Source organism: Lolium rigidum, chromosome 2 (assembly GCF_022539505.1).
Source record: "Lolium rigidum isolate FL_2022 chromosome 2, APGP_CSIRO_Lrig_0.1, whole genome shotgun sequence".
NCBI classification, from domain to species: domain Eukaryota; kingdom Viridiplantae; phylum Streptophyta; class Magnoliopsida; order Poales; family Poaceae; genus Lolium; species Lolium rigidum.
Genome location: NC_061509.1, coordinates 149,082,432 through 149,096,806, shown reverse-complemented (window position 1 = coordinate 149,096,806; position 14,375 = coordinate 149,082,432). Strand labels below are relative to the sequence as shown.

At 47.7% G+C, this 14,375-nt stretch overlaps 2 protein-coding genes, 1 non-coding gene and 1 pseudogene across 4 annotated transcripts; 1 reads left to right on the top strand and 3 right to left on the bottom strand.

The window, feature by feature from the left end:
- Window positions 1-361: 361 nt before the first annotated feature.
- On the bottom strand, window positions 362-1,648 carry LOC124690215 (annotated as a pseudogene).
- Window positions 1,649-2,240: 592 nt separating this feature from the next.
- Window positions 2,241-9,678, bottom strand: LOC124687450. 2 transcript variants are annotated; one of them, XM_047221236.1, is made up of 8 exons: window positions 9,621-9,678; window positions 7,031-7,322; window positions 6,883-6,952; window positions 6,718-6,773; window positions 3,496-3,571; window positions 3,378-3,414; window positions 2,887-3,001; window positions 2,241-2,638 (listed from the first exon to the last, which is right to left on the bottom strand). In XM_047221236.1, the coding sequence occupies exons 2-8, from the start codon at window positions 7,312-7,314 to the stop codon at window positions 2,428-2,430; spliced, it is 849 nt and encodes a 282-aa protein (XP_047077192.1). In that variant the 5' UTR covers window positions 7,315-7,322; window positions 9,621-9,678; the 3' UTR covers window positions 2,241-2,427. The 2 variants fall into 2 exon arrangements, with proteins under 2 accessions (XP_047077192.1, XP_047077191.1); XM_047221235.1 differs by lacking the exon at window positions 9,621-9,678 and adding an exon at window positions 7,685-7,862.
- Window positions 9,679-10,453: 775 nt separating this feature from the next.
- LOC124687449 lies at window positions 10,454-12,295 on the top strand. Its single transcript, XM_047221234.1, has one exon. The coding sequence runs from the start codon at window positions 10,454-10,456 to the stop codon at window positions 12,293-12,295; it is 1,842 nt and encodes a 613-aa protein (XP_047077190.1).
- A 1,681-nt stretch (window positions 12,296-13,976) lies between these two features.
- On the bottom strand, window positions 13,977-14,049 carry TRNAE-CUC. Its single transcript has one exon. It is a non-coding gene; the product is annotated as a tRNA-Glu (tRNA).
- Between the last annotated feature and the right edge of the window lie 326 nt (window positions 14,050-14,375).

Sequence of the window (14,375 nt, the reverse complement as noted above, 5' to 3'; positions counted from 1 at the left end):
ATTTAATTGAACATAGCTGGTTAGTCGTCTCCCATTTGATCAACATTGCAGGTTTTTCTTCTGGCAAGGAAGCGGTCGGAAGGTGCAGTACACAACAAGAACATAGCTGGTTAGTACTGTCCCGTTTGGTCAACATTGCAGGATTTACTCATCCAAGCAAGCGCCCGGAAGGTGCAGTACATAACAAAAACAAGCAAATAATAAAGGTAAACATTTTTAAAAACGAAATGTGATGTTAGTAAAAGCACACATTTTCCTAAAAGGGGAATTACCCAGCTTTTGCATCAAAGTGATGCATGTAACTTTTATTTTATTTATTCAACAAAGACCGGTAAAAGCCTTACAACGAACATGTGGAATGCTAGACTTCCTTTGGCAGCATGAGGCCGGATCTTTTGAACTTGCGCTTCGTAATCCCATCGATCTTTCGGCCCATCTCCAGCGAGAGGTAGTTGGACGAGTCTCCGACCAGTGACCACACCGCGTCGGAAGAAGATCTCGTTGGGCATGGGAATCTCAGTCATCTCGGTCGTCCCCGTTTGGTTCACCTCCTGCTTGACCATGTTCTTCATGGCACAGGCCTCCACGATCTCCTTGTCCACCCCAGTCCCTTTCTCCTCCGGCGTGAAGGGGCGTCCGATGAACTCGGCGAGGCGTCGCAGCTGTCCGAGCGTGTCAGCAGTGAGCTCCTCGTAGGTGAGGAAGAGCACTTGATCGGGCCTCTCAACGTGCCACCGCCAGTAGCTCAGCACGTGGTCCCAGAATGGCCCAAACAGCGAGACGCCGTCGCAAAACATGCCGAGCGCCTCGTCGATGTCCATTGGGGTCAGCATGTTCATGAAGTGCCACAACGACACGAAGCAGTCCTTTGGGTCCCTGCTCAAGTACACCACCTGCATGCACAATATATGATGCAAGGAATTTCATATCGTCGCACTAGCGCAAAGTCATATAACCAAATAGAACTAGAAATCAATATTTTAAATAGCGTGCTACGACGAAATAGCGCAAGCCTTAAAAATGGTGTTGTAGCGGACGACTGTGCCTGCATCATTTAGCGAGATATTGCTCAGAACGCTAGAAATATGCACCTTGCAGCCCGAGGCGGCGACGGATGGTGGCAGCGACTGGGCGGGGATGTGCGTTCCGAAGAGCCGCGGCGCCGGCAGCGAGCCATGGTCAGGGATCTGGCACTTGGTGTACACCTGGGTCTCGAGGGAAGGCACGAGCTGGTGAGAGTTGTGGGAGGCGAGCTGCTGGAGTATAGACGATCTGTCCACGGTGCGGTGCGCCGCCGCGTAGAGAAGCGCCTTGATCCAGGTCGTCCCGGACTTGGGGATGGTGGCGACAAGCACGTCGGTGTCGCGCGCCTCGAAGTGCCTGTGCGCGACGAGAGGGCGCCGACCATCACCGGCAGGGCGGTGTACCAGCCGTCAGGGTGGCGGCCTCGTAGGTGGACGACACCACCTGCGCGAGCTGCTCGTAGGTTTCCTTGTGGGATTCTGCGTCCTTGGTTTCTGACGTCGAGACACAGGCGGCCAGATGGGTGGAGGGAGGAGCCATGACGAAAATTGCAATACGAATCGTAGCTTCTATGGTGCTGTAGCCTGTACAGTATTGTGTAACTGATATAGAGCTTAGTCCACATTTATACACTATATGTCTTGCTTAGTCAACTTTGCTAGCTTTGTCCAGTTCATTTCTTTGTCTAAGTCACTTACAAAAAAGTGCTTGAGTTGCACTTTTCTGTTAAAAAGTGCAATTGCACTTTTCTACCAGAAATGTGCAACTGGACCGAGTTGCACTTTTCTTTGAACTGCCGTTGCACTTTTCTGAGATGACTGAGACTTAAGAAAATCTCAGTCAACTTAGACGTAGACACACCCGTGTTCACGCAGCTGCTTTTGTGCAGAGAACACTCCAGGACGAATTTGTAAATCCAATCAAGCTCATACATACACGCCTCTATCATTGGCTCATTTCGCTGTGCTCCCAGCGCAGTTGACATTGCATATTTACGCAAGAGATACGATCCGATCGTGTGCTAGATGTGCAAATTAATTTAGCCACCAAAATCTTCATGCTTCATCCAGGAGGCAGATTAATTAAGGCCATGCTCATAGTTTCTTAGGCTAGAGGGATAGACACGCATGAATCGCATGGGAGTAGAATATAGCTTCTAATTCAGAGCTGGAGCAAGAACAACCACACGAGATAGCTTCATGTTGACTACTGAACAATATCCTAAAACCGGCAGGAGATTTGACTCAACGAATGGATGTGAACAGAACTGGGGTGTTCAACTCAAGTCTGACAGCAGGTCGGTGCACTGGTACAGCTTCTTCTTACAACATCTAGACAACATGTACAAAGAATATCAAAGGTAACTTGCTTGTTCTTGATGTATAAACAATGGATGGAAGTCAATCACAGTTCATCATAAACAGGAGGAACACTAGGAGGAGCATTCACTGGGGCAGGTCCATGGTGCACCTTAGCTACGATGTCTTCGGCTGATATTGAGCCTGATCTGATGGCATCGGCCAGCTTCCTTTGCAGTGTCAGCAGACCAATACGTCTTGAGACGACATAAAGGACCGCCAAGGAGAAAATGAGGAACCCAATAGTCAGGATGATCCTGAAAACAGATATAATTAGCAATTGGCACAGCTCAGACAGTACTGCTATTACACAAGAAGAACGTTATCTTGCAAGTAAAAAAAACAGATGCATAGCACAACAGCTGTAGGTATATCACTTAAACCAGTGGCGGACGCAGGGAAAAATTGGAGGGTATGCACACCTAAAAAAAAATCAAGAATATAGTGCAGACACTAAAACCATATCATACAATATCGGACTCCAAAAAAGTTTGATGGCACCTACCTATCAAGAACATCTTGTCGTTGCATTGTGGAGAGCAAACCACGGGTACGCATCAGCAAAGAGCGGTGTCCTTGATATTCGCCTTCAGCTTGCCGAAGCACACTTGTTGATTCATCTGAATAAATGTTTAAATTAGCTCACAATACTTGGCCTTGATAGTTCTGAAAATGCATTGCTGCAGCAGAGAAGAATAGTTCCTATGCGCAACTAGAAGCACATGACTGCCGTAGTTTCTTAATAATAACCAAAAGTTTCTATCGTAGAATAACAGCAAATTTGTGAGGAAAGCTCAACTTCAAATGCATGTAACCAACTACAGCTATCTCAAATATCTATGAACATACTTTATTTGTCCAGCACATGAATAACTAGAAAGAAACAAATAATTACTGTTCAAGAGATGTGAGCAAAGCTTGGAATTTAGTCTTTCCAGAAAGGGAACATACATGTGAGAGCTTCTTGAGCACAAGCTTAATCACAGAGAAACTTACCAAAGGTTGACAAGGTATTAGCACTTCTTTCCACTTCCTGTCGACATAAAAAAATATCAACTCACGACAAAAAATTATTAGCATACATCATATCAATTAACCAAGCAGGAGTGCTAACCTGAACCATCATTTGTCGAGATCGGCGTAGGCTCTCAGTAATACTTTCTGCAGCGGATGTCATCCCGGCTTTTGTCCTGTATCATTTATTAGGTTAGTATTCATTACACAAACATAAACTATAGAATTTCATAATGGATCTAAGAAGGTAGCCCTTTGATTGGCGTAATATCACTTTATGTTCATCGAAGAAAAAAAAATATGTTGAGGTGATGACCTAACCAAATAACACTATTTTTTATCAATTTCTAACTGAATTACCACATTACATAGTTTACATAAGGAGTAAGTTATTTTTATCCCCTCCCCTGTCCATATCGGCGGTTAACATCACCATGCCTATCACCTTAGAAATATCATGAGTTCAAGGCTCCTTTGCCTCCATCACTGCACACATTGCCCTCCAGACTGCACTATCCTAGCAAGTGCAAAAAATGCCTGCAGGGACTCGAATTAGCATAAAGAATGCATGGTAATTGGCGCTGCTGCTAATGCGATATGGTCAAAACAAGCCAGCTGACTGTCCCGTCGTGTGCACCCGCTGTTTCCAAGGCTCCAATGATGCCTTGCGCTAGCTCATTGTGGAATCCAACAACGCCATCTGTTTGGTTGTGCCTATCATGCCACCAAGCTTGGAGATCTCTCCAGCGGCTGAGCAAGAAAAAGTCCTCATTCAAGCACGAGCCGTGACAAAATTTATGCACTTCTCTTTTCTTTCCAGGCATGTTCTTATTTTCATTGCTCAATTTCTTGACCCCACAACTGGATTCAGTTACTTGAGGTTCTTCATCATTTGCTGTGGGTATTCGATGCTTCTACAATTAAAAAAAAGGCATCCTTGATCGGATATCTCCATACAAAAAAGATGATTTTGTGTACTGGCATGCTCCTAGACAGGATATGTGCTTGAAATCTTTACCTAAATCTCTGATCTCCTCAATACTGTTACAGTTGTTCCCTGCAGTTTGACTTAGCAGGCAGTTCATGGGGTTGACAGGCAAGTCAGTAGACAGAGGATGAGGGAGAACCGGAGAAGAGGACATATTTTATTTAAGAAAAATCGAAAATATCCTTTGTGGGTCTGAGGGAGTAGTAAACATACTGGTGTGTTTTAACGAAAGAGGCAAAAAATCCATGTCGTCAAGGCGCACGGAGTATGTTCTTGTTGGTACAGCTGCTGCGTGTTGCAGAAACCAGCCAGCTTCAGCGTGCTCCACGGTTAGGCGCAACGCCAGTGCCTCCTCTGTCCGCCGCTTCAGCCAGACCATCTGGTACACGTGCGCCAACGCCAGCAAAGCCATGGGCCACCATCGCCACCTCACCCCACTCCGAGAAGACCTTTGCCTCCCTCAGGGTCAGGAGTAAAGGAATGCAGATAGGTCGTTGGGGGAGAAATAGGGATGCGGATTGACCGAATCAACCCGAGTTGACCAAATTTCAGGGTAATTTGGCTTTTGGGTTCACGCTCAGTTCCTGTTCGGTTTTTAGGTCTAAACTCGGGTTATACTCCTCACTACCCATATAAACCATGCATGGATCTTTCTTCCCAAGTTTGGAATGCTTGTGCAAGTTGGCAATCTGATGACACACATTGACAGATCTGCTGGGATCACACCTGCCTATGCTAGCCCACTCCACTACATTTATTAGACAAAGGGTATAGAAAGTTTAGTTTGTTACAAAAAAAAATAGAACTAGAAAGTTTCGGCCAGTATGAAGGGTCTGTATGTCCTTATGTCCATGGGATGTGACTCTGAAGTCGATTTGTGTAGTGTCATATTATGCACTTGCCGCGTTGTCTCTGTGCCATGCAGATAAGGAAGGTGTGCCCGAGACCAAAGACAAGCTGCAGATGAATCTTTGAACTGAACTGGAATCCATGGTGGACTCTGATGACCAAACTGGCAAAGCCTTATGTTGTCCCTGCCAGCGACACTCCTGGTGAGAAGCAGCAAACAGGCATGGAAGGACAGGCCGACAAGGCCAAGGGTTTCTGGGTTCTGGCAGGACAGCAGCAACGGTCACGTCGCCAGTGACATCGTGCCGAGGAGCAGCTACCCATGGCGGTATCTGGACTTCTCTACTGCAAGACGACCTGAGTTTGTGGCCTCGCTCACGGAGCTCGTCCTGCTCCTGGTGAGGGACCCGAGCCGCAACGCCTTCTGGCTCAGCTAGCTGCAGGTTGGGTGGAGGAGTGCCCAGGCGCGGAATTGGATGGATGGCTGCGGGTGCGCAAGCTCACGTATGTGGGGAAGGAAAGGAGGAGGAGGAGCGAAGCACTGGCTTGGTGGTCACCATTTCCCCAAATTCATCCATGGATCGATTCCCCCGTCTGATCCCCTACCCTTCCTCTCTCGAGTTCCTTCTTTAATTCTGAACTGTCCCATGCAACCAAACATACCAGTTTTCTTAAAATCTTTATGAAGCTGTAGGTGCTGATCACGGCACGGGACACCTGGTGAGGAAGCAGGCCCTCCTCGTGGCACAGACCCGGCCGGGCACGCAGCGCATGCTGTAATTTCCATCGAAAATAAGGGTAAAGGGAAAACAGATGAAAATTTTGGGGAGAAACTTTTCTCTCTTTATTATTAGGTATAGAATTGCTGCCACTTATTGACTGCTATGCTGCCCTGGCAAATATTCCATGATGTAAGCTGCTAAAAAAAGAGTGTACCCAGTGCCGAAAGCTCCCACACTTGAGGGGTCTGGGGAACGGAATTTCTAGGCTCCCTTTCCCTTGATTTTTAATGCAAAGAGGCTAATTCGAACCCAGGACCTCTAGGACACAAGTGGAGATACTCTACCACTACACCAGGCCCACCCTTCTGAAAGGAAGTACCCATTGCTGAAAGCTCCCAGACATTGTGGGGTCAGGGGAGGGGAATTTCTAGGCAGCCTTTCCCTTGCTTAATATCCCGTGATGTAAGCTGCTGTGTGGCAAAAACAACCACCACATGAACAAAAATGGACAGCTAAACCACCATCGTGTAAATAAGACAAAATAGTTTGATGAGTTAAGTAGATATTTTCAATAGTCCCAGTTGGGGGGATAAACTTATTCCTTCAGAACTAAATTCACAACAGATGCCCTTGTGGACCATTTTTCTACGTTTGCAAGGACTTGCCATGAAATTGAATAGATCATCAAACACATTCTGCAGCTAACGACTCAGATAATCCTAATATTTAACAACAGGAAAAGGACTTCATGTGATCAACTTACTGGAGATTGCGTCTCCGGATGGTGGACTCTTCTCCTCCTCCCAGAAGCAGCTTCCTCTGAAGAAAGCACAATTTAAACGTGAGAGTGCCTTAGATTACAAGCATGTATTGCTAAGGCAATAAACAATCAAAATAATGGAGAATACTCTGAAGAGAAATCACACACCTCTTCTTCCGCAGCTTTCTTAATGTTCTCTTTTGCTTGTAAATTAGCACTCCTGAGGCTCGTCCGCAGCCTGCAAACAGGAAATTAGTTGGTACATAAACTAAGGATAAAGCAAAAATAATAAGAAAAGAAACTACGAATAGCTTACTTTTGATATTGTTCCTTCCATGACGCTAAGGTTGCCTGGCCAGACTGCACTTCTTCAAAGCTGGGTAGCTGCTCTGCTAGAAGATCAAGCCTGCACTGCAGTGCATTGAGTAATTGCAGTGCATCCTGCGCAGAACCATTCAACCTAGGAAGAGAATTTGCTTCCTCTGTCCCTTTTCCCATCTTCCCACATGACTCAATTGCAGCAATGCACACCTCAAGTTGCGTAACTACATGGCTCCACTCCTTTTTCAGGTTTTCAACAGCTTGTGTGACCTCATCCATCCTAATATCTGCATGGGTCAATTCAGGGATTTACCATGCTGCTACGAATGAAGCAATAACTGGACATACAAGACTTACTGAAAACACACAAAAAAAGGCCAAGGCCTAGTTTGGCAACAAAGTATTTCTAAAACTGAAATATTACAATACCATAGTATTTTATGCATCCTCTGGCAATACTTCAGTTTCAGAAAAAGAGGTCTAAAGTTTTTTTTCCAATACTTCAAAAATAGCATGTTTTGAGGCATAATGAAGTAATAATATTTAATAATGCAGTCTTTAGTCACAGCCAAACATGTCAAAGTATTTGAAACTGTGGTATTTTAAAAAACTGTAGTACTGTTGAAATACTTCAAAAATACTTTGCTACCAATCCGTGTCTGTTTGATTTTTGCCTTGGATGGCTCTGCCAATGCAAGGGAGAGCCAAAATATTGGTGTGGCTTTAAGCCGCCCACATCTAGCCGAAGCATTGGCATAAAATTGTATTGCAGAGCTGAAGCTAGCATGGGCACGCCAAATAGCGGGCTCCATCCAAACAGTGTCCAAACACATGGTCAACGCCAATTGTTTGGCATGGCAGCCTGGAAAGAACACGTACGCTGATCAGTGATCACCAATCTGTCCACTAAGTAAAGAACAAGATTTTCTGCGCCGAGCAGCAGAAACCTAATCTGGACTACAGAATTTTAAAACAAGAGCTGCTGCTCCAGCTGCAGTACCAAATGACTGAAGCAGTGTAGCTCCAAACGGATGGTGTTCCAATTTCAGTTACATAGGTCCAGTCAAATCAACTCGGACAAAGGTTCATTACCCAATCCAAAATAAAAAGCAGACCAAACTCCCCAGGTCAATTCAAATGCCCAACTAGGAGAAGGAGGAACGGGGTGTAAAGCTCACATCTGATGAAGGAAATGATCATAATTGACGGCCATAAGTGAACATTTGCACATTTCATTACACAAATATTATGCCCAAACAAAAACAAGATACAAAAGAATCCACTGCCATTAAAACCAAAATATGTCATATTCCACCCAACGAGATGGATGATTACCTACTTTCTGAAATGATGGATTTGGTTACAAACAGCTTGTAGCACGATCTAAAATCATTCCTATCAAGTATCCATATCGGCAACAATAAATATTATATTGAACTTTTGGTGGATTGAACAATCATTCAAGCAGTATTACAAGAAAATGGCAACATAATGTGAATATCACATGTTCAAAGTTCAAACAGAGTTAATGTTAAGGATTAGATAAGTTGATCAAGAAAATAAGAAAGTATACACCCCATATATGTTCTACACATGATGAATAAGTCATTACAAGGCAACCGAAAGACAGGGAAACGGATGTAGATCATATATCTTGGTTCCAACATCTCGGTAAAAAGAGGATGGAGTTTGGCGCGGAATTTGGTTGCATGCACAGAACAAAATTTAATAATTACAAATATATTACCAAGAGTCCACGACTACAATAGAACAAAAAAAAAACCTACAGGAAAAACCATGCAAGAACACGAATTGTTCAACAAGTGCATGAATCAACAAGCCAAATAAACGTCTAATAATCATAAGTGTGTGAATCATCTTAGCGTACTGAATTAGCTGCAGGACCGAACCATATGCCAGTCTCCGAGGGTCTACTACAGGACTAAAAATATGTTTAACATGGGGGGTTAAGGATTCAGAACAGGGATGGTACACAAGGAGACTATACCTGATATGTCACTACAACATGGCATCAAGGGAACGTCACTCAATATGTTGCAATTAGTACTACGTCATTGAGATGACTGTTTTGACGGAACATATTTGAGATTACGGTGTGGACACAACTAGTCAGCCCTGCGGCAGCTAGCTACTTGCTTACCTGAGATTCACCCAGATGCAACCGCCTCCGCAGCACTGGCCGCGCTAGGCTCTAGATGTCATTGTGATATTTTTTGTCAATGCAATATATGAAGTATGACAGCAACGTTTTTCAATACAGTAGTAACAAACTAACATTACGTAAGAGACCATAATTCCATAATAATTATCAGTAATACAATACAATAGCAAATCTGCATTGAGGCAGTAGCTGTTAGTTGAAGAATCGATGAGATTAGATCTCTCGAAATTCAGGAAACTAGACCTCCCCTCTAATCTAATCTGCACATATGCTAGCTAATCAGTGTCTGATGCTACTCTCTTAATATGCTGCTGATCTCCTATGCTTATGTTCAGACCTCGCCCCTAATAAAATCATGAATTTCTACAATCGTGTGAAGAAGAGAAGAAGCTGCACGTGATACCTGGCCGCCGCGGCGCAGACCGTGCGCGAATCCCCGCCTGATCTGCTACTCCGCTGCCCGCTGGTATTCTCGCTCGTCGCCTTGCTGCTGTCTCTGGGGGCTAGGGCCGCCCTCCGCTGTGTCAGGTCGACTCGAGTGGTCCGGTGAGGGAGATGCCTAGCTCAACCCAGCCGTCGAGGGTGGCGCGCGCGAAGGGGAGAGAGGAGCGCGCGTGTGTCTTCGTCGGCGGTGCGGTGGCCGGTGGGGACGGCGAGATCCGGATCGGCTCAAGTACGGAGTACGGAGTACGTCTGTACGTGTGTTGGGCCATATTTTTCGAGATTTGGGCTAGGCATCAAGTGAGTTGGCTCGCAGAAGGCTGGCTGGTTAGCCCATGGGCCAACACAGCCCGTTCGGTGCATGAAAGCAAAATATGTACTACCTATCCTCAAAACAAAAATATGTACCCTTTGCACTCTCAAGAAAACAATGTACTAACCCATTGCAGAACTCAAGAGAATATTCTCAAAATCGGGTCAAAACAGGAGAATATTCTCAAACTCTAGAGAAAATAAAAGTGTACTACCCCTGGAGACACAAAAAGGGAGGCCACCCTTACGAATCTTTCAAGTTTCCGAGCATGCAGGGGGCAAGTCCGGAGGGAAGGAGAAGCATTGCAGCCGTAGAAGCAAAAGCAATCCCCTTGCCTATTCTAGTTCACTGCACCACTATCTTTAGCAGTGGCATGCAGATTATATATAATACGTGCCACGACACCAATCACCCGTCCTAGCTAGCTCTTCGATCGCTCGACGAATGCGCGCCACTGCCCGAATAAACGCCGCCGCCGGATCATGGCCATGGTCATGGAGAACCAGCAGCAGCCGGCCGTGGTGGTGGCGCCCCAGATGCAGTTGATCCCGCGCCCGCCCCCGCCCCCGCCCCTGCCTCCTCCGCCGACGGCGCCGGCGCAGGCCTACAAGCACCACTGCAGGGTGTGCAAGAAGGGGTTCATGTGCGGGCGGGCGCTCGGCGGCCACATGAGGGCGCACGGGATCGCGGACGACGGGATTAGCGCCGAGGACGACGACGGCACGTTGGAGTTGGACGACGAGGACGACGATGGTGTCTCGGCGCCGTGCGGCGAACCCTCCTCCGAAGATCACCAGGCGGGGAGCCCGTCCACGACGGCGAAACGAATGTACGGCCTCCGCGCCAACCCTGGGCGGCTACGGAGCTGCCGGGTGTGCGAGAACTGCGGGAAGGAGTTCACGTCCTGGAAGTCGCTGCTCGACCACGGCAGGTGCGGCTTTGACGACGACGACCAAGACCTGGACGACGCCGCCGGCTCGTTGCGTTCCTCGTCGCCGCCGCGCGACCCGGCCGAGGACGGCGCCGAGGAGGACGACGAGGACCTCGCGCTGGCGTCCGGCTGGTCCAAGGGGAAACGCTCGCGCCGCGCCAAGGTGGCGGCCGGCACCCTGTCGGAGCTGCAGCAGTCGGCCCCGTCCAGCGAGGAGGAGGACCTCGCCAATTGCCTCGTCATGCTCTCGTCGTCTCGCGTCGTCGCGCAGCCGCAGCCCGCCGCGGCCGTGGTCGACGCCGACCAGGAGTCGTGCGCGTCGGCCAGCAAGGACGACGAGAGGAACCGGCTCCTGCTGCCGCAGCCGATCTCCATCGTGGCCCCGCTCGCGGCGCAGATGAGGTTCCCCGCGCCGCAGGTGGTGGTTGCGCAGCACGTTCCGGCCGTGCCGCGCGGCCTGTTCGAATGCAAGGCGTGCAAGAAGGTGTTCACCTCGCACCAGGCTCTCGGCGGCCACCGCGCCAGCCACAAGAAAGTCAAGGGGTGCTTCGCCGCCAAGCTAGAGAGCAGCAGCCGCACTGAACCTCAGTCCACCGCCACTCCTCCTCCATATCCACCCGACAACAGCAAGCTGTCCTTGACCGCCATCTTAGGAGAAACATCCACTACAGAACCAAAGAACCCTTACCTCGATGACAGTCACATCAATCACATCGGCAAGACTGTGAACGTGGGCACCAGCGAGGTTGCCGCGGCCACACCAGCGCCGGAAATGCCGGTCGCTGATGCCGCGACGGGACCATCCGCCTTCTCGCCGTTCAAGAAGAAGGGGAAGGTGCATGAATGCTCCATCTGCCACCGCGTGTTCACGTCGGGGCAAGCGCTCGGCGGCCACAAGAGATGCCACTGGCTCACCTCCAGCTCGGCGGATCCGGCCAAGCTCCAGCCCGTTGTTCCAGATCACCTCATGGCCGCCATGTGCCACCACCTCACCCTCGGCCGCCCGGTGTTCGACGCCGCCACCGATCAGCGAATCCTTGACCTCAACGTGCCAACAAATCCGTCGGCCGAGGCGATCGCCACAAGACAGGCCGCCGAGCTCAACGAGATCCCGCTCTGCCTCAACGCGCCGGCGTCGATGTACGTGCATTCCTGGACAGGGCACAGCAACGCCAGCCACGTGAACAAAACTAGGACGAGCAGCCGCAACGATGCGGCCGCTGGTGGCGGCGGTGGCGCGGCCACGGAGGACGAGGCCGACAGCACCAGTGCGAAGAAGGCCAAGATTAGCGACCTCAAGGACATGAAGGTGGCAGGGGAGTCACTGCCGTGGCTTCAGGTTGGCATCGGAATTTCATCGTCCGAGAACAACGAGAAGAGTACTCAAGAGTGAGCCAGCCAGCCAAAAGAGTACTCACAGGTCACATCAATTAATTAATCTACTAATCAAGTAATTAGATTTTGATCACTTTTGTTGGGTATATAGTGTAAGTACCTAAGTATATATATTAATTGTCATATATATGATCGGTCTATGTGATGTATATGCATGTAACAGCATTCCAATAGATGTTGTAAAATAAGGTGTGTGCCCAAAAAACAGTTTTTAAGGGCATTTGGGGCCTAAAATAGTGCTCCAAAAGGTGACATGTCTATTTTGGTGATGTAAAAAATCGGGGCAATGCCCCATATTTGGCCTCTAGGGCTGTAAATTTAGGGCACACCACGCCTGCTGAAAAGAAAATGTAGCAACACGCAGCCCAAACGCTTAGCTGAAATATCCCCCCCCCCCTACCGAATTGAATTCGCATCGTCAATCCTCTCTCCCGAAGTACGGTTGGTATTGTGCAACGAGGAGAAGGAACATCGTCTCGCCATGCAGCAGCGCATCGTCCATGAGTCCAATGAGGTAGGCATGGCTAGGTTCGTCAGGGCGTATCTGGAGCTCATGAAAACATGTTCTTTGCTTCGACGGCCGCACATGCGAAGAAGACGGGCAGGATGGCACCTCATGAATGAGTAATTTGTTCGTTTGTACCAGTGGCGTAGCTATGCACATGTCGGGGAGGGGGGACGACCCCAACTTGTAAATATTATATTTACTAAATGTAAAAAATGATGTAAGGGAAAAAATAGAGCATTCCCCCCAGCAGGTAATGATGCCCCCCCCCCCCCCCCAAACACACGCATAGCCTGCTACTGGTTTGTAGTGTGTGTTGATAGGAGTTCTACGTGGTTGAAGTTTGAATGTTCAAAGTTTAAATGTCTGCCTTATTTTACATCATGTGAAAACTTTCTGGGGCAGGATATTTTGGTACCCCACGAAAAGTCATTTCCGTGTGTGATGAGAAAGGTCGATGACGCCCAAAAAAACTGAATGTTTGGCCGCGACACAGGCAGGCTCCTTGGCGGGGTCATCGCAAATGGACAACTTCCTCCGGCGGTTTGTAATTTATTACGCGCGGGCATATGAGACCAAACCCTAGTGTATCTACCTTTTATTGCACATGTTTTATTTGCAAAAAATTGCGTCAAGGTTAATAATATTTATTTATTTTGAGCATTGCTTTTCCTTAGCGTAATCTTAGATGGTTTTTTGATGTTTTGGTTGTGTATACTATTTTCCTGTCTTTTCCGACATAATAAGCTCCCGCCTTTTTATGGAATGCGATCAACTTTGTGCTTCAAGATTTTTTTTTTTTGATGTATTGTGTTTACATGGATGCATGATCACATTCACTCATAGGCACACCTTGCATCCAATAGTCTATGACGCAGTAATTCTCCTCACAGTTGTACTATTGCTTTTACCAAAGAGAAGTATTCATGCATAGCATGTAAACCATTCATTGTACCTACTAGTGCGTTTGGATTCAGAAATACCCCAGTTTAGCGACTTAGCGTACAGCTAGCCACAATATATCTAACACATGCAGCATGATTTTTTTGACAATGGCGGTGCCTGATTGATAAAGAAAGGCAGATTTTAGATAGAATCGGTGTCCCATAGAAAAGGGTCCATTATGCACGCACAAAGAAAAAAAAAAAGAGAGAGGAGAAAAAAGGTTCAAAAATTCCGTCGCCGGGACTTGAACCCGGGTCTCTCGGGTGAGAGCCGAGTATCCTAACCACCTAGACTACGACGGATCTGTGAGCAGTTTGCACCAGTTAATTTATAAGTAGAGCTAAGTTAATGTCAGACATGTTTTGACACTAGAACCATCCTCACTCAAATCGCTAATAGAAAAACCATGACTCCGCTCCACCCTCCCCTGATTGAACACTTGCCTCGTGAAGGCGCGCAGATTCTAAGGCGGATCATGCACTTTCATCTGTTGAAGATAGGGATTGTTTCTTCCTCTAGTACGCTTCAGCCTCCAAGTCTCTGCTACTGAATCCCAGAAGAGATTTTGAGTGTTGTCCATCCTCTGTTCCGAGTCTTTGACCATGATCGGACGCCCCTGTATCTCGAT

Bases quoted from the DNA above. Each gene is read 5' to 3' on its own strand.
- LOC124687450 (XM_047221235.1), bottom strand. From the start codon at position 7,847: ATGGAGCCCGCTATTTGGCGTGCCCATGCTAGCTTCAGCTCTGCAATA. The intron at 7,323-7,684 runs GTAGCAAAGTAT...TGACCCATGCAG, and splicing joins AATCAAACAGACACGGATTG to ATATTAGGATGGATGAGGTC. The intron at 3,415-3,495 runs GTTAGCACTCCT...TTATGTCGACAG, and splicing joins CTCGACAAATGATGGTTCAG to GAAGTGGAAAGAAGTGCTAA.
- LOC124687449 (XM_047221234.1), top strand. From the start codon at position 10,454: ATGGCCATGGTCATGGAGAACCAGCAGCAGCCGGCCGTGGTGGTGGCG.